This window comes from Protomyctophum parallelum, assembly GCF_964188405.1.
Source record: "Protomyctophum parallelum genome assembly, chromosome: 12".
NCBI lineage: Eukaryota > Metazoa > Chordata > Actinopteri > Myctophiformes > Myctophidae > Protomyctophum > Protomyctophum parallelum.
In genome coordinates, this window is record NC_139712.1 from 29,969,894 (window position 1) to 29,989,379 (window position 19,486).

The 19,486-nt window shown below is 43.3% G+C and overlaps 1 protein-coding gene across 1 annotated transcript in view; it reads left to right on the top strand.

Annotated features, from left to right (window-relative positions):
• The first annotated feature begins 727 nt into the window (after positions 1-727).
• Positions 728-19,486, top strand: part of LOC310867954 (nuclear receptor-binding protein 2-like) — a 75,511-nt gene continuing 56,752 nt past the window's right edge. The window contains exon 1 of the mRNA XM_083778132.1: positions 728-1,646. Coding sequence (XP_083634258.1) covers positions 1,527-1,646 — 120 coding nt within the window. The 5' untranslated portion in view covers positions 728-1,526. The remainder of the gene's footprint in view (positions 1,647-19,486) is intronic.

Sequence of the window (19,486 nt, forward strand, 5' to 3'; positions counted from 1 at the left end):
AAGTTCACACAATGACTGCAAACACTGGCAGTTTATATGTTATTATTACAGTCAGTTTTCCATGACTGCTGTTCTGTTCTCTCTCAGAGCCTGAAGAGAAGTTCGGTGATGTAGGCCTATTGTGTCGAGGTTGGTGGCTGAGTGGATGGAAAATCTATTAAAAAAAAAACATCCGGCCTGGGCCGTGGCTCAGCGGTCCAGGCACCATGGCTGGTGGTGGTCCAGTCTGGCAGTGTGCCGCGGGTTCGACTCCCGATCCCGACGGCCTTTACTGCATGTCACCCCCCCATCTCTCTCCCATCTCATTTCCTGTCTGTCCCTTCAAAACAATACAAAAAAAACATCCAACATATTCATGGGGTATTTTTTATTACTAGGCCTACTACTGTGTAATAAACTTGAATGTTTATAGGAGCCAATATTGCAAAACACACACACACACACACACACACACACACACACACACACACACACACACACACACACACACACACACACACACACACACACACACACACACACACACACACACACACACACACACACACACACACACACACACACACACACACACACACAGTTAAGGTGCTATGGGGCCAATATAACGGGGCCATACATGCATCCATTCATTGCATGCGACGCAGGTCTGCGCGGATGTTAGGTGGTCTACGGTATATTTTATGTGTGCGCAAACTGCGCACCGTGCTTGGCACTTGGCACTTGGCAGGCAGCAGCCAGGAACCACACAGACAGCAGAGCAGAGCGACCCCCCCGTTTACTCTGAGAGCGACAGACAGAGGACAGCGACACCGACCGACACGAGCATGGACGAGAATCACAGATGAGCTAAATTAAAAGCTACTCCCGTCAATGAGAGAGAGGCTGTATGCGGAAGGAAGGGGACGGGTCGTCGGGTTGTATCTGACTCACGAAGAAGCAGCGGTCGTTCATAATTTACAGAACCGATCGCCGTAGTTCCCCCTTTCGCTGCTCGTCTTGCTGTGAATGGGGCACGACCATAACAACACAAAAAAACCCCCACATTTCGCAATCTTATTTTCGCGTGCAGGTCTTTACTCATTTGACCTCGGACTCATTTATTCGGCGCTTATCACGACATTACAATGTAAAAACTGGATTATTATTTTTGCATCTGACGATTTTTCCTTTCCAGGAGGGGCGTGATTTCACCCTCGTTTTGCCTATTATTATTATTATTATTATTGAGTGAAACGGCGCGTTTTTGGTCAGCTCAACCGATTTTCTCTTGCAAAGATATGTTTTGAGCGCCAACGGCTCTGGTAAGGCGAGGCGAGGCTAGACCGACTGGTGGTGGTGTGTCTGTCTGGGAGTCTGGGACCCTTCATTCAGCCCGCCGCGCCGCCGTGCACTGACTGCACTCTGCGACACACACACACACACACACACGCACACACACGCACGCACCACCGCCACGCTATACGTACGGTACGACTACAGCAACAACAAACACTTGCTAGAAACCCGACGGAATAATACACTATACGATGACTATGTCCGTCCCGGAGAGAAACTCAGGGTCCGAGGGGAAGGAGGAGGAGAGCGAGGATGAGAGCGAGATCTTGGAGGAGAGCCCGTGCGGTCGCTGGCAGAAGAGAAAAGAACAGGTTAGTACTAGTCGTGTGTTGTAAATGTGTGGTATACGGATGATTTGTGTTTCACTGCTGCTGGCTCCTGGCTGCGTGTACTGTGTGTGTGTGTGTGTGTGTGTGTGTGTGTGTGTGTGTGTGTGTGTGTGTTTAAATAGCCCCTGGCCTTTTATGACAAGCCCGCAGCCTATAGGGGAAGCAGGGCTGGTGGTGATGACAGTGACAACTACAGTAATGACTAATAAAGAGCTGTATTGGACCACATTCAGATAATTGTGATTCTCTGGTGTTTAATATGGATGGCGTGGTGGTAGGTAGGCTGGAGCAAGCCCAACAGGGAATGGTCGGTGGCCCCCTGAACGTGCAGACTGCAGACCTCTACATATCTTATCGCAATACTACAGGAACTATTTATGGCTTATTCTGTGTGTAGATTAGCCTAGTTTGCATGCATTGCAATTTCCCTCACATGTTAGTGTAACCGTTATGGCTCATGATGACTTGTGTCCAGGTAAAATCACATTTTGCACATGTTGAGCCGAGGTTGATGGTCGAAAGTCAATTGATGATGTTCTAACAGCATAGCATAAATTATTTATAACTTGAGAGGGAGAGGGTACATAAACGGACGAATGGTTGTGAATGGGTCGCCGCCTCCTCCACGCACAGCAGTGCTCGGCAGAATTTGAGGTTGAAGGATATTATCTCTCATTTACACATGGAGGCGAGCCCTCCACTGCTTGAGCCTCCACCACATGACCTCACCCGCACCCTCACCCGCTGACATACGGCATATGTACCACACACACACACACACACACACACACACACACACACACACACACACACACACACACACACACACACACACGCACACACGCACAAACGCACACACACAGAGAGAAGGCCAACCCAGTATTTTTCCACACATTGATTATTACCCGTTAGCCTGTACGTGTACTGTATGTAGGTTCTGTCAGCCGGCCCGTCCGTCCATCCATCTGTGAGCAGCTAATCTCGGACACTGTGTAGCTTTGCAGTTTGCATGCACACCCCCAGTAGACATAATATAGGCTAATTGCGACTGTAGGTCGCAGATTACTATGAAAACCTGCAAAACCAGTCAGTCTGTCCACCCGTCACGCCTCGTGACATGCTCCATATATGACCGTAGGTCCGTCACACCTCGTGACACGCTCCATATATGGCCATCTCCATATATGACATGGGTTTGACCTCATCAAACCCAGGATAGCCATACATGGAGAAGACTGGATCATCACCTAGATCTGCATATATGGGCTATGGAGCCAGCCAGCAACTCTACATCTGACCCCAAATCTCAAACCCTTAGATCTCCATATATGGAGCTATCCTGTTCTGACATTCGGAATGTCAGAACAGGTCAGCTCCATATATGGAAGGATCCCTTCCCACCCGTCCTTCCTCTTTGATGCCCTAACTGGACCCGCCTGGCCTTACTAATTGGCACACATTTTACGCACTACCCATCCCAAAACGTCAATTAAGAAAAAAAGTATCACACCCGTGAGAAGTGAGGGCGCTCTTATCATTATATATCATACATCATCTCATGAACAACTGAAGTTATGTGATTGGTTCTATTTGCCTCGTCTACATATGACGTACATTTTCCCTTCATTGTCAATGGCATTTAACCCATTCTGAACGGGAACCCATTTTGGTGTTAGCATCATGTTATGCTATAGCTGTTGAAAAATAGCAGATCTACAAGCTCATAGCGCGCCACCGAGTGGCGCGCTACGAGCTTGTAGGTCTGCTATTTTTTGAAAAATCGAAGAACGACTGACATTTTTAGAATCTGATCTCGGGTCAGAATGGGTTCATCAGACCAGTGTGTGTCCAGTGGAAACCTCGTATGAATCTGATCTCAGGTCAGAATGGGTTAATGTTTGTGTTGCCACAAATGTACGTCATCTTTGGCGGACATTTCTCCTTTCATTGTCAATGGCAAATATGAGACGTGTGGGGACAAAAGCTGTATATGAGGGGCTAGCGCCTAGCACCCTCAAAAAACACATGATCAGCATACAACTTCTCTCTCTCTTCCGGCCAATCACAATTTGCGTCTTCACCTTCGTCATCAATGTCAAAACTGCCCATTCATTGCCAATGGCATTTAATGTTTGTGTTAGGACAATGTTTGTGTTTACACGCACACTCAAAGCTGGACATAGGAGGGTCTAGCGCCCCTCAAAAAATATATATGTCCGTATTTGGGCATTCCCAGACCTGTTAAGGGCGAGGTCGCTTCTCGCCCTCAGGGCGTCTTACTGATAATAATAATAATAATAATTTAGTCCCCAGTCTCCCCACTCCTTGCTGTGTTATATTTGCTGTGTTATAATTGTGTTACATTTGCACATAAGTGAATTGTTTTTGTCCACATGCATTTACCCATACTATAACTACTAGGAGCATGACCTAAGGGTTCAAGCTATAGCCCAAAACACGAGTAGGCCTGTTAATAGCACCAACATGAGGCTGAGCAATTAGGGGATGGTATATTTGCTCAGGGACTCCATTGACACATATCTGGCCTGGCCTGGAAGTGAACCTGCGACAACCAGGACCTTCTGGTTGCCCAGGCGGGCTCACTAGCCACTCAGCAAGGAAGATCCTCCCCAAATGTTTCAAATCAGCCTCAGTCATGTTGGTGCTATTAACAGGCCGACTCATGTTTTGAGCTACAACTCTTGAACCCTAGGTCATGCAATAAAAGTCCCTGGATTCCTTGGACCACAACTCCCCATATAGGACAGGCCCATTTCTGCCTGACAAGATGTTGTCACACAGTTTTGCTACAGTATTCCTACAGATTTTGTTCAAAAGAACTCAAACAAATCGGTACACCTTATCTCTGTAGTCATGTGATCAAGATGTATCTGCCAGGTGTTTCAGATTCCATTCTGATTGGCTATGATTGGCTTTTCAAAGTTTATCAGTAAGTATTCTACAAAGTGGTCTTTCATTTGAGCACATTCACTGATGTACTGGACGTTGCTCTTATGTTCAGAGTTAGGTGGTAACTGTCACTGGACATAATACAATTAATACATATTCAGGAAAAACTGCAGCATAGACAACAGGCATTTAACGTTCATCTTTGTTATTCTTTGTTGAACCTGGAAGCTACAAGTACTGTAAATGCGTAAATGCATCTTGAGCGTTTTTGGCAACATATTGTTACTGGACACTGTAACTTGTAATCTAAGAAGACAACAATACGCAGACAAAATGGAGAGTTGTTTGTTTTAAGACTTTAAAAGTGTGTGTGTGTGTGTGTGTGTGTGTGCGTGTGTGCGTGTGTGCACGTGCGTGTGCGTGTGCATGCGCTGAACTTCAGGCTTGAAGTGTGCATAAATGCTGCTGAGTGAAGACACCAGTGGGTGAAAGGTCACAATAGACAGCGCTGCTGCATTTGATTTCTCCTAAATCCAGAGCATCACATGGTCTGCACATGGTTGGTATCTTTGACTTTGACTGGCATGTTTATTTTCCCAGCGAAATTGCAGAGCGGATGAAGGGATGTGGGGGGGGAAAGTGTATATTTGATATTACGTAAGTCTTGCCTGTGGTCGTTCCACAATATCCACTCCAGCTTGAGTCAGCAGTCAGCACACACACAGCATTGATCCCCCCAACCCCTCCCCTCCCCCTCTTTTCTTTACTCCTGAGAGCTCGGTTCTTGCTGGTTTGGTCGGAAAAGTGTGACAGTGTGAGGCGAGTTCACCTATGGCCATTGGAGAGATGTTCAATACATTTCCAGGCGCAGCAGGCTCTCTTGTTTCTGTTAACACCAGCATTAGAGGCAATAGGAAACTGTTTGCTCACACAAAGTGGTGCAGTCTGAAGACATGATGTTTTGGTTTTGCCTTGTTTAAGCTAAGACTCCTCCTCAAACTTGGCTTTTGAGTACACAATTCCATTCGCCTGAACCTCAAACTTTGTGTGAGGACCGGGCATTGTTATTGTACATTTATACCTTTTACATTCATTGCAGCAAAATTCAAAATGTTTTGTCCTCTGATCATGTACAGTATTACATATCTAGCTCTCCTTCCATGTGTTGGAATGCGTCGTTGATCAACACTTGGTTTCTTGGATAGACTGTCGTGTCGGGTCGCAAGTTTTAGGGAAGTGGCCTCGGTCGGCTTTCGACCGTCGGATTGGATAGCTTGTTGTTGAAAAAGACACCAAGCCATAGGCTATTTTAGCACCATAGTAGCCGTCTGTTGGCTTTTCTTCACCCCTTCCAACCGACTGATCTCCCGACTTGGGTATACTGCGTGAAAAGTGACTGGTGACTTCATGTGTATCAGACATAGACTGTAAAAAATATGGACAAAGCGTTCTCCGGGTCTAACATGAACGTAAAATGAAGCCTGTCAGTCCTTGTATTGTAAGTCGCCATCTTTCTAGATCCGTTTTGGCCCAGCTGGCCATTGGCTGGCCCAGACAACGAGGCGGGACTTCCCCCCTTCTTCTCTGTTGGTTTTTATTTTGACTCGAGTGGGAGGGGAATCCCGATCATAGACTGTAACGGTAGCCACGCCCCTCAGAACATGGTCATTTTCTTAATAAATGGGACCATAATTTTCCAAAAAGAATATTATGACATTAGAAATGAGACTTTAAACTAGTGAGAAAGTATTCATGACCATGTTTATTAAGGTAATACAGTCTAGGTGAAGTTGGGCCCAAATACATGGACTTCTATGGGGCTATGGGGTTTTCTGGGTCCAATGACAGCGCCACAACAGGCCATTACTGTATATGAACTTTCAGGAAATTCCGATTTCCTCAGTGGCTTCACAAAATATCTGTCTGACTGCCCCCCTGGTATCAGAGGAGACATGTGGAGACATGTGGTCACACAGCGCTAGCCGCCCAGCAGTGCCACCCCAGGTCACAGAGCGCTACTGCAGCTGTCCGTGTTGAAATGGACATTGAACATGAATGAATGGACACACACACACACACACACACACACACACACACACACACACACACACACACACACACACACACACACACACACACACACACACACACACACACACACACACACACACACACACACACCAGCCTTGTGGTTGCCATCCGGCCACTCTACCCCTGAGCACCCCTGGCACCCAGGCATCATATGAACAGGGTTATATGATGCCTGGGTGACTGTCTATAATAGAGAATGGCAAACTACCCCTAGCCTTCTTGGACAAAATATCAATAATTGCCTGTTAGTTCATGACTTTATTGATATATGCATTAAGATTTCTTGCTTAACAATGTTGCTGCTAACTTTGAGTTCTCTGACATTTCTTGTGACCACGCGCTCTGACTTCTCGTGCGATATCCATTATCCACTCAAAATTATTAATCATGAAAAACAAAGGTACTAGATCGCACACAGTGGCATTTCAATTATTTTTTATTTTCTACATAATTGCTGAGAGACAGATGTTTGGGCTATCCAGACACCGATGAAGGCTGTATAGCCGAAATGTCTGTCTCAACTATTATGTAAAAAATTAAAATAATACAAATTTACTCTTGCTACTGTGTGTGATCCAGTACCTTGTTTTTAAACTTGAGTTCACTCCCAGCATGATGTACTAAAACATTTAGCATTGGGTACACTTCTTGTTTTTGGAGATGTTTTAAACTTTGTTGTGTTGTTACCTGCATTAAGTATTATATGGACCTTTTAGAGTCTGAATTAAAGATGGATTGAATCAATTTGATTGACTATATATCGGTAGGCAAACCTAAACCCACAGTGAAACATAGTTTCCACGATTACATAATACATGACAGCTGACTTGTATCACGTATCTGCTGTGATTGCATTGTCTGTGTCACTCAATGATTGAGAAACCGAGTCAAAATCTGCAAGACTGACATAGTCATAGTAGTGACTGACAATTGATCTCCCCATTTTGGACAACATTGCACAATGTGCATCCTGTAGAAATCAGACACTGACTATTTTTCCCTGTTTTTGAGTGGTGCAATCACTCCAAGGAACAGAGAGAGAGAGAGAGAGGGCGGCTCACCCGAACCGGGCTGGCACCCTGGGCGCGTCTGGAAGTTCCGGGGACCCCCACACGGAGTTGCACACAGGCCATGGTGGAGGGCTTGTGTACAGTACAGTACAGTACAGTACAGTACAGCATCACTCAGTTCAGACGGGTCTGAACTTTTTTTTACCAAACTAGCTGATCCCTGGCTTTCTAAGCGCTTTCAAGTCAAATCCACAGGATGGAAGTCAATCTTGACCGGTCCTATCCGGCAGGGCTCTTCATTACAGTCCAGACTAGAGAGATTAGCACTGGACTGGAAGTGAGCCCACAGTATCTTCTTAAAGGGAAACATGGCAGATTTCTAATCTGAATCCCATTCTTCTCGTTCAGTGTTTCTCCTGCAAAATGCAGAATTATGTCTACTAGTCCTTACCCGTTCTGATATATTTCAACTTGTATAATATATTTGTGTGTGTGTGTGTGTGTTTGTGTTTTTTATGAATAAAAACAGCAGTATAACATGAAAGTATTCTTACAAATGCATGGTAGGGAAACGTTTTCATGGCAAGAGCATGCACATATGGACAGTCCACAGATCCAATTTGCAGGTGGATTTGCGTCCAAAACGGTCTCAATTGTGAGCTTTGGCTTGAGAGAACTCATGGCTTTTGCAACCTGTGATGTTGTGAGCTTGTAGATTAGCTGTTTTCACGGAGCGTGCGCTGTAGCCACTTCACGCTGTGTGTGTGTGTGGTTTATAATGTTCAAGACAGTTGTATCTCGTGTTGTGTTTATAGCGAACTGAAAACGGCCACGCGATGACGCACGCGCACACATACGCACGTGCGCACACACAGCTTAAGTAGTTTACACACACGCTCACAGCAAAAGTAGTCTGCACACACACACACACACACACACACACACACACACACACACACACACACACTAATCCAGCCAGGCAAGGGCAGAAGGTTCCTATTATAACGACAGTGGGTGCCCAGTAGTTGCCCACCTCAGAGTAGCCTGCGCACACGCTTTTAGCGAGGTGCTAAGCAAGGGTTGTTCAATCAATCCGTCAACTCCATGTGCGTGCGCACGTGCACTCTTTACGTGCGCGGCTGCACGCTGTTTCACCCACGTTTGGTTAAAAGTTATATCAAGTGATCCAACAGAGCCACCCCGATAGATAATCATTCCGTTGTGATCGTGGCCGTGTTGTTCAATGTTTCACATTAGGTGCAGGAAAGATGAGATCTGTAACTGCGCGACGCGCGTCGTCAGTGACCAGGCGTGTCACCCGCGTTTGGTTTGAAGTTATAATATGAAGTGACGTTCAAACATTGCATTGCAAAGTGGTTAAATAACCTTAGTAGGCTATGCGCCGTGTGTAACCGCTGCCTGTCTGCCACAATGGTGCCTGCCTGTTTTTACCCGTGTGTGGTTTGAATCGTCAATCGCCTGTCTGTGCAAAGGGGGAGGGGCCTGAGGTGGTGTACTGTGGAGCAGATCAGCGCAACTTTGCCCGTGGGATCGTGTGGTGATGTAAAAACAATATCTGTACAGTAAATATGACAGTAGCGTCGGTAAAATGTAGCCTAGCTGGATTCTGGGAGCGTGCAGATTTTTTTTGGCATGGAGAGATGTGTGCTAATAGTGTGGCTCGGTCGGAGATAGACCACGGACAAATAAACGGGTTTTTATTCACTAATAAATTCATTATGAATCTTATTGGAAAAATGGCTTCGTTAAGACCTCCATATTATTATGGTCAATGCCTGTGTGAAAGCGATTGGTGCAGGCAATGAGGAGATAAGGTGGTGTTTCTGACATTCAGACAGACATTCAGACAGACATTCAGACATTCGCTCAATTATAGTATGATATGATGATGATGACATCCAAACGTGCCGTTTCACAGGCGGCCCGGCCGGACGGGTCACTCTCAGACCTATGCCCGATGATGCATTTGACAACATGGGTGTACAGTACTTACAGAATCAAAACTTTGTCACATCACAGGTTTGCAGGTGTAAAACAGAGGGTGAAATGACAAGAGGCAAGATAAATAAAAAACAAATTATCGACATATTTACAATTTTACATATAGTTACTTACTCAGAAATACAGAAGAAATAAGGTCTCCAAAACTTTTTATATGCCATCACAAGAGGATCAGGCATTAGGCTCAAAATCTGCAATGTTGTCCCTTTAAATCAGACCCACAGATAGAGAACGGACCAGAGAGAATTGTAGTGTTCATTCCATCAAAATTGAGTAGTAGGCTGTCTGTCAGGCTGTTCCATCTTCAAGTTGTGATTACATCAGAAAACGAGGTGCAGAGGTGACGGGAATGTGATGAATACATTCTATATTCTAGACAGAGGTGTTGGTGTTGCATGCAAGTGTTAGAATTCAAACTGATGCATACTTATAACATATTACTTGCAGTACATCAGCCAGTGACATGACACTTTTATTATTGTTAGGATGTGGCTGACTTGAGTCTTACGTTGATGTTTATAATAATCATCTACCCGTATGGTCGGGTGCTCGGGTGGTGCACTGCACACATAAGTAGTCTGTCCAACAACACACAGTCTACAACCAAATTATTCTGATGTCACATTCCGAATCCGATGTCACAACCCTGAAGAGCGCAAGCTGACACGTGTTATATTTTTAAGGAATAGTTCGTCCCCAAAAATACTTATTTTCTATCAAGTTACACCTCCATGCCAATCATTTGGTCGACGCAATACAAGTCATAACTCGGACAAACTACTAACTGAGTGCCTGGATCTGGATTTTGTTTATGCCTTTTCCTTCTTTCTTTCTTAAATAGCACTGATTATAGTCAAGGACAGAAACATGTATTTGTTTATTTTTTAAATTCCCTTATTTAAAAATGTTTTGCACATGAACACTTTTTTTGACAATATTGATCTCGGCATGTGGACATTATCTACTGCCAAAGACGTTTTGTAGCTTTAAAGATGGAGTGCCACAATTTTTGTATTTTTCCAGCTTTTCATGTGTCTATGGGGTGAGTACTTCATTAGACACCCTGGAGTCGTTTTTATGTCCAATGGTGTAATAACTTTGTATTTAGGGTTTATTCCTGGAGGCTGAACCCTTGACGGTCAAACGGGCCAATGAAGTAAACACGGATAGTGTGACGTAAAAATATTGCACGCACACACGCACCTCCCCCTCTATACATATTTTTTAAATACGACAACCTCTGTGGGCGGAGCTGCCTGCCACATACACACGTGTGAACTGAACAGCGCAGCCAGTTTGCTTTTGCTGCTCTGTGTCTAACAGTCATTTCACACATTACCAGTTCACAGCAGAGCAGACTGTTTTTCGTTAGATTGGAAGCAAGTAAATGTTCACGTTGGGTCCTCAGGATTAATCACGGAAACCACAACAAACCAGTCTTATACCTGGGGCCTGTTTCACGAAACTTGGATGAACTAATCCAGGATTTAGGCCAAAGCCAGGCTTTTTAAATCCTGATCTTTACAGCCTGGTTTATTCCGTTCCACTAAAGCCAAGCGAGGCTCAGAATTGGCTGATTTGGCGAGCCGGGATCAGCAAGCCTGGCTTAATAGACAGTCTGGCTTTTTGTCTCTAGACCCATTCTGTAGAACACAGATTTACTGATCCTTCTTCTTCATGGGGTATTAAGGCAGTTTGCATCCTTAATAGTTGCATTACAGCCCCCTTCTGTATATCTCATTATCTTTACTAATCTATTCAAGACTTACTGATACAAGGACTTAAGCTTCTAAAATAAATACTGCTGCTGTAATTAAAGAGAGAACATACTCTCAATAGTGGATAGACTGAATGATTAACTACCCCAAAAATATAGTTTACATTTTACCACTACTATTAACTTAAAACAGAATTCTTAATATTGTAAGCATAATGATATTGTCGCATTGTGATATTTGGCCATAACTCCCTCCTCTGAGGGAGCTACCTTTGGGGAAGGGGGTTGTTGTCCAGACAGGGGCCAGACTGGTGAGGGTCATGGGTTCATGTAGCATGCCAAAGTTTGTGCTATTGGGCGTTTAAGTTAAATAACTCAGAAACTACAAAACATTTCAAAGTAAAAAGTTCCAGCATGTGTCTCCACAGAAAGCTGAATTTTACAAAGTGTGAATGGAGTTTCTAGGTGAAAGTGATTTTTTTAAGTGCCACTATCTGCCTATAAATGTCTCAAATTTGAAAGCACTATATTTCTAAAACTATGAAACATTTCAAAGATTCCTTTTCAGGCACACATGTCCACCGTAGGATGAACCTAAATAGGTTTGAATGGGGTTTCTAGGTGTAAGTATGTAGGTGAAACGTTACAATGGTAATATGTTGTAAAACAATGAGTAATGGTAATATTTAGTGGTTTTCACTTTTACAAAAAAATAAAATTATAATATAATATAATATAATAATTCTTCTTAACCGTGCACTTGCACGACAGCAAACCTATTAATGGGGTACATTCACCAAAAGCAGCTGATCTACAAGCTCACAAGCTGTCATGATGTTGTGCAGCCTATATATTTTGGTTATTTGATTTTATATAGTGCTTAAATTAGTCCTTTAATGCAGACCGATACAAATAAGGCAACATATACCCATAATAATTGAATAAATCTGGAAAACATCATTGGTTTGTGATCAGTTTGACTGCTTAATGAACAGTAAAGACATCAGGATTAGGTTAAACCTGGCTGTTAGCCTGGTCCGGAGCAGGCTAAGTCCAAAGCATTAGTTTCCATGGTAACTAATGTAGCATCACTTTCATGAAACCGAATCAAGCCTCAACATATCCAGGTTAACTGGTTAAATTAATCTGGCAAGATCAACCAGCTTTCATGAAACCGGTTAAGCACTGATCCAGGATATATTAAGCCAGGATATGTGTTAAAGCCCGGCTTAATCTCTAATCCAAGTTTCGTGAAATAGGCCCCTGCTCTGCTGTAGTTGCTCTTGTTGTTCTCAAGGAGTAGGTTGTTTCTTTTATAATCACAGTGGTCGGGCTTTGATACAGAGTGTAGTGTCACAGTGTGCATTCTTGTTGGCTGTTGTAGTCAATATGTATGTAGGTCCTAATACTTATACAAGGCTGTAAAGTCAAGAATTAGAAGTATGTTGTGTCGCGCTGGAAGTCATGTTGCCATGTCTGGCTATTACAAGCGACTTGGGCTTGTTTTCATATAAGTAACTTTCAGGGGAGATGTGGTTGACTTGACCAATGGTTCATGTGAAGGACCCTCAGATTAATATGTTGTTAAAAGGATTGGTGTTGTTGAAACGTTTTCATAAATATTCACGGCAATTTCTGTGACTTATTTTTGTGGACCTGGCCGCTTGTTTCTTTAAATCTGGCGACTTTTGCTGAAACTCAATGCAGTCAGATAAAGGACAGTTTTAATGCCAGGGTGCTTAGCTGGAGGAAATCAATAGCCTACAATATATTGTAGGCTAAATTATCTATCAAACTAATTGTTTCTGCTGTTAAACTATGATCGAATTGGATGATGAGCTGAGCTGATTGCGACAATAGGGTCAATATAATTGGAGGAAATAAATAAATGATTATAAAAAATCAGAAAAAACAGATCTGATATGGTATGGAGGATGCATGGATTATATGCCTATACATGGATGGTGGCAGTATAAGTGCATAATGGTGCCTATACGATATCTCAGAAAAACATGAGTTTTTGTTACATTACAGACACCAATTTGTCATTTTGTTAACAAAAGGGCAGAGCCATGGGCTGTCCTTTTATAAGGAGGGGGAGGGACTAGGACAAGTGGGTGGTCTTAAAGGAGGAGGCGGAGGGACTGGATTAGGTGGGTGGTGCTATGGTTAAACTCACGCATACCTAATGAACTGGTGGGTGTGTCCACATAAAACCATCATTTTAACAAATACTGTACACTTTTTTGAAAATATTATACCTCATATACACCTAAATACACCTGATGATCATGTTTAAGTGTGGAAAAAAATCACGGCACTCCATCTTTAAGCATTACCACTAGTCCACAGGTACAAAATGATTGATAAGATGAAACATAAGTTGCTCACGGCAGTAGCAATGAGCAACCCCGCAGTTGGCCATGATATCAGAACCAAAATGACGAATGAGTGCCTTGAAGTTGAGCCCTCTTGTCAATCCTTTTAAAATTGTAGTCCGCAAAACCTCTGGTGAAACCACAGACATGCCTTCTACTGTATATAAGCCCCTGCGTCACGCACGGGGTGACAAGCAGAAAGAGAGGCCTATCTTAAGGGGATCCTTCTAATGTTCACTGTAATGTTCCAACGTTGTGATCTGTGCGCACTCTAGTGTTGTGACACCTGCCCTATGTGGAATGGCACCCTCTCAGATTTCCTTGGAGGGAAATGAGGACAAGGGATAGTCCATTTCGATCCGAGTGTTAACTTGATTGCAAGGCCAGCTCCACAGCTCCACAGCTATACTGCTGGCTACTGGTCTTTTAGGCTCAAAGGATTACTATGGTTGCTGTCGCTTCTCACACACTCATTGAAAGGCCAGGGCATCAGATGAGATGAGACCATCTATCGTGGATTGGTTTTCAAAGTGTTGAGCCTACACATCTTAATGTTAATTATTCTTAAAATGTGCAAAGTCTCTGCATGTGTTCAATATACTAGACAAGTAAAATAGCAAAGAACAACATGGATACTGTTTTTGACAAACATTTACAATGAAGGCACAGGGAAGCTTTTCAAACAGTCAGGCCGGCACATTGTGGGGAAAGGTTTAACGTGTTTGGTTAAAGCTATTCCTGCAGTGTGGAAAAAGCTTCCCTCAACAACGGCCAGAGAAGCTGAAAAATGCTCAGAATATGCAGGAAAGAAATGTCTATATAATATTTTTTCCTAGCTAAACGGTGATCACACGTAAGGTCCTTATAGTGTAAAACTGCATACAATTTCCACTTTAAGTTATGTAATTGCAGATCACTTTGAGCTACTGTATATTTATTTTATTTGATTTATATAAAGTCTGATGCTTCCAAGAAAGCCCAGCCCATCATTTTACATACAGTAAACAATGACAATGAAATTAAATAACAAACTAGGAACACCCAAGCTTCATACGTACATGGCAGATTACATAATTATAATTATATAAAATAAAATACAACATTGGGCCTGTAACAAGAGACTGGACATGGACCTACTACTAGAGCTGAAATTGTCTTCTACTCCATGCTCTAGAAATAAACTGCCGTCTTAAATAATTCATGTATATGAATGATTATATAACCTCTCCAACTTCTCCACTCCAGCTATAAGTTGTAATTCCACATTGAAGATGAAATTACGCTGGGGGGGCGCCTCACAGCTGGAAGGTCCTGGGTTCGATTCCCACTGGGGGCGCTGTGGGCGTGTTCTCTCCTCCATGTCAACAGTGCCCATACATAGGTGGTGTTGGCGAAAGGGTCTTTCTGTGTGGAGTTTGCATGTTCTCCCCGTGTCCCATAGGTGCCCTCACAAAAACACATGCAGTAATCCTGCAGTAAACTGCCTCCCTGATGGAAGGAAAGGAACTGGTTGGAATAATGTGTTCCTTCCAACTCCAAGTGCTACGTCCAACCGGGGATACTCCCCTCTGTCAGGTTAAAAGAAGCGGCTTGGATGCTTATGCACTGAAGGAAGCATGAAGTCAGTTCGTTGCTCTCCCCAGTTTGGCGGAGGGAGTGTAGAGCCCAGGATTACATTAGAATGATTGGATGACATAATTGACATTGGGTGAAAGAAATGGGTTACAAACATTAAAAGTTAAAAAAAGAAAATGAAATTACGCATGAATCAAATGACGAATCAAAGAGCTGTCATGTTCAGTAATAATCGGTATTTCAGCAAATTAGACAAATTGGTCATATTATCCTTGGAGCACTGGTGAAATATCTCGGCTAATTTGCATAGTGTTGCTTACTGCCAAGAGGCAGATCTCATTTCGTCTGTGTGACTTAATTAAAGGTTCCCCATTTAAGCTGATAGCCTACTATGTGAGTGAGTGAGACGGGTAAGCTCTTTACGGCTGCTGACGGTCCTGCGGATGCCAAGAGATTTATGAATGATTTCATGACACTGCCTGCGGCAGTCTACTGTCTGTGTCACTGTTGCAGGTGGCATAAATTCACATGGCAAGGCTAGCAGAAGAAAATGATAGCCACAGAGTCAGCATTACACGCCACATGTACATTTGCCACTATGTTTTCTTCGGGGGTAAGAGGCAAAATTCTTATTTAGCCTTAATCTTGTTAGTTTTTTATTATAGAAAAACATTCATATGTTGCAAATATTAATATTTGCAACATATGAATAAATAATACATTTCGGTTTGCTTGGTAATAAAGAATTGCCCAGGGCACATATGACAAATTACTGAATTATACAAACTAGTCCTTACCCGTTCTGAATATATGAACAGCAAATGATGTTCAGTGTGGGTAATGCTGATAGGGGGGAATTGTTTACAGATGGTCTTGGGCACAAAAGTTGGGTTGGGCACAAAAGTAAAAGTTAAATGTTTCTTGTGCACGTAAATCAAGTGCACCACCGGTAGTCGGTTAAGAAAACGTCTCCATTTGGCCACCCCGAGTCCCTGACAGATAAGCATTCCGTTGTGATCGTGATGTTCAGTGTGTCACGCAGCCACGCTGGGTGCGCGCAGGGCTGTAACCTATCGTTGTAAGTGTCCAGGCTTTCAGCGTGCATGTAGCCCATGTGTATGGCACGGCGAATGAGGTGGTTGAGGCGGACAGTGTGGTCTCGAAACAGCGTGTGTGTTCACGACTTCACGTTAACATGCCCCCGTCCAACTGTCAGAGCTGGCGTTCAGGTGCCTGTGCCACGCAACCCCCGCGTTGGCCGCGATGCTTCCCCAAAGAAGAAGTTATGTCGACTGACGCAAGAGTAGCTGTACTGCTGTAGTATGGGTCCGAGTTGTTTTGCCTGCCTGGGGGTGGTGTGAAAAGGGGGAGGTGCGTTGGAGAATGCTGTGTCCCAGTATAATCTGTGTCCGGCCCAACATGCATTTCACTGGTGACACTGGTGACACGTGATTTCCGGGGTGATGAGTTGTTTTTGACGCAAATTAATTGAATTAAGATGATTGTTAGAATGTTTGGCGTGTGTAATGCAGGGCAGATTGAGGTTGGAGGACAGGGCTGCGCGGTGCTAGGTTCCGTGAGGCTGTCCGCTGTGAGGCGTTGTGAGGTGGCGCACGGAGCGAGCAGCTGTCTTGCTCTATGCTAAGGAAGTATTCTGAAAGACAGCGACCGAGCGAAATAGACAGCGACCGAGCGACAGGAAATTAATAGATAGATTAATGACTGACATTCATTATTTTTTGTAGAGCTGCTATTTCAGCTTTTTTAATGTTTTTTTGACAAAATAATTGCGATTATCTCAAATCATTGCAATTAGACTAGATGATGTAATAATTGTGACACAGCCCTATGTGGTAATGAGTGCAGTCTAGCCAACACCACCTCTGAGTCGGCAGTGGTGGAAAGTAACTAAGTACTTTTTTTTTTTTTTTTTAAGATTTTTTTTTTGCGGCTTACGCCTTTTATTGATTTTTGAAGGGACAGACAGTAGGCTGACAGGAAACGGGAGAGAGATGGGGGGATGACATGCAGTAAAGGCCGTGTCGGGTCCGGGAGTCGAACCCGCGGCACACTGCGACTGGATTACCAGTCCGGTGCCCAGACCGTTACGCTACGGCCTGGGCCAGTAACTAAGTACTTTTACTTAAGTACTGTACACTACATCTCAGAGCCACAATTTGTACTTTTACTCCACTACAATCATTTGAAAACTTCAGTTACTAGTTACTTTGGAGATTTTAATTTTGATTAGAAAACATACAGTAACCACTTCAACCCTATACATTTCGGCCATTTGAAAATAGCCGATCTACAAGCTCACAATGTGTCGCAACGCGACGCATTGTGAACTTGTAGATCTGCTATTTTCACTATTTTCACTGCTATTTACACATTTGGACATTCTGCAATATGAGTACTTTTACTTTTAGTACTTTAAGTACATTTTGATGCAGATACTTTTGTACTTTTACTCAAGTACATTTTCAATTCCTTACTTTTACTTGTAACGAAGTAGTTCTAAATTGCAGTATTGCAGTATATCATAGAGGTCCACATCCGTCCATGTGACATCTAGTGCCATAAGCCATTCGTAGCATTCTTGTGTAGACTCCATCCAGGGCCCTTTCCTGCATGAACATACTCCTATTCATCAATGAGTTACGGTTTATATACTATAATGTTCTTTAACCATGGCCTTTCTTTACTAAATTGACCTAGTATTCATGTGGTGATTTGAAATGCTTTCTCGCCTTTCTGAAATTGACTACTAATGCACTTGACCTTTTTTAGTATGTATGGTTTGGAATGTTTCACGGCCCCCCTCCGTTAACGACCCCACCCACCATGTTACACATGGCACAGGTGCCGTGTCATTCTGAAGAACCATGCATTTTGCAGTGATGACCTAATCTCCCTTGTGCATGGCGTTTAGCTAAAATGTTTCTTGGCACGTAAATTCTCTTTCTCTCACAGTTGAAGTAGTGCTCCATTGTACCAGAAGTTACATAGACAGAAGAGATAAAAGCTCCACGGGTGTCCTCCCGACCTGTAATATCTTGTGCATACAGTATATGTGCAGGTACGCTGTAAAGCAATAAACTGGAAGTTACTTCGGTTGTGTACATTCAACTGTTATGTAACCACCAGTGCATGAAGGCAGATCGTATAACCAAAACAATAGCCTGCAGACTCTGCGTGGGACTTGTATGAGGGCTTTAGGGTTTGTTTACTCAGGGCAGGGGCCAGGCTGCTACAAGAGACGGTCTGGAGTGGACTGGCTGCCTAGCATCTCTACTGCAGCCTCTGTAGACAACGTTCAAGCATTTCTTCACTCTTGCTTTTTGATTTTTAAATCTGTGTTGTGCCTGTTTTGCCTGATTCACTGAAAGAAGGTGTATAAATATCAAATCAAAAATCTAGAATCAAGCAACAATCTGGGGTGAAACGCAAAAGCCCAAGTAGTTGAAAGTGAAATATCATACAGATCGGTCAAAATAAAAAAAATATTCACACAAAAAAGTAACATAGTAACATATCCTAAAGTATTAATAAATGACCCAGTAGTAGTCGTCGTAGTAGTAGTAGTAGTCGTCGGTGGGAGTGATGGAGATGGAGAGATCCTTCAGTTCAGAGGCTAATAATAGGACTGTTGGGTGCACTGGTGTGGATCCTGTTGCTGGGACACATCCAGAAATCCATATATTCCCTCTATATCACAGGCTGCCATGTCAGCCAGCGTTGCCAAGTCTGCTTATTATAAGCGACTTTGGGCTTGTTTTTCTCCAATGTCGCTTGTAATCATTGGTAGTTGCAGTTTCTGTGGCCATTTTAAGCCCCAAACTTTGGGGCTTGTTTCTAGTAGTTGCTTAATCGGGCTTCTTTCCTAAATGTTGTTTATATCAGTGGTTCTCAAACTTTCTCAAGAAATCTCAACATGTTTTGTGCGTTGGATTGTTGGATCGCTTGTAGCTCGGCTATTTTCAAAAGGCTGATGGATATACTGTAGGTGTAAACTGTTCTGACATGGCCTATAGAGTGTTGCAGTTGACGAGGGCATTGGAAGAGAATTTCCCATTAATTTTTCCATAGACGTTTCAGAAAGTATTTATTTAAAGGTCT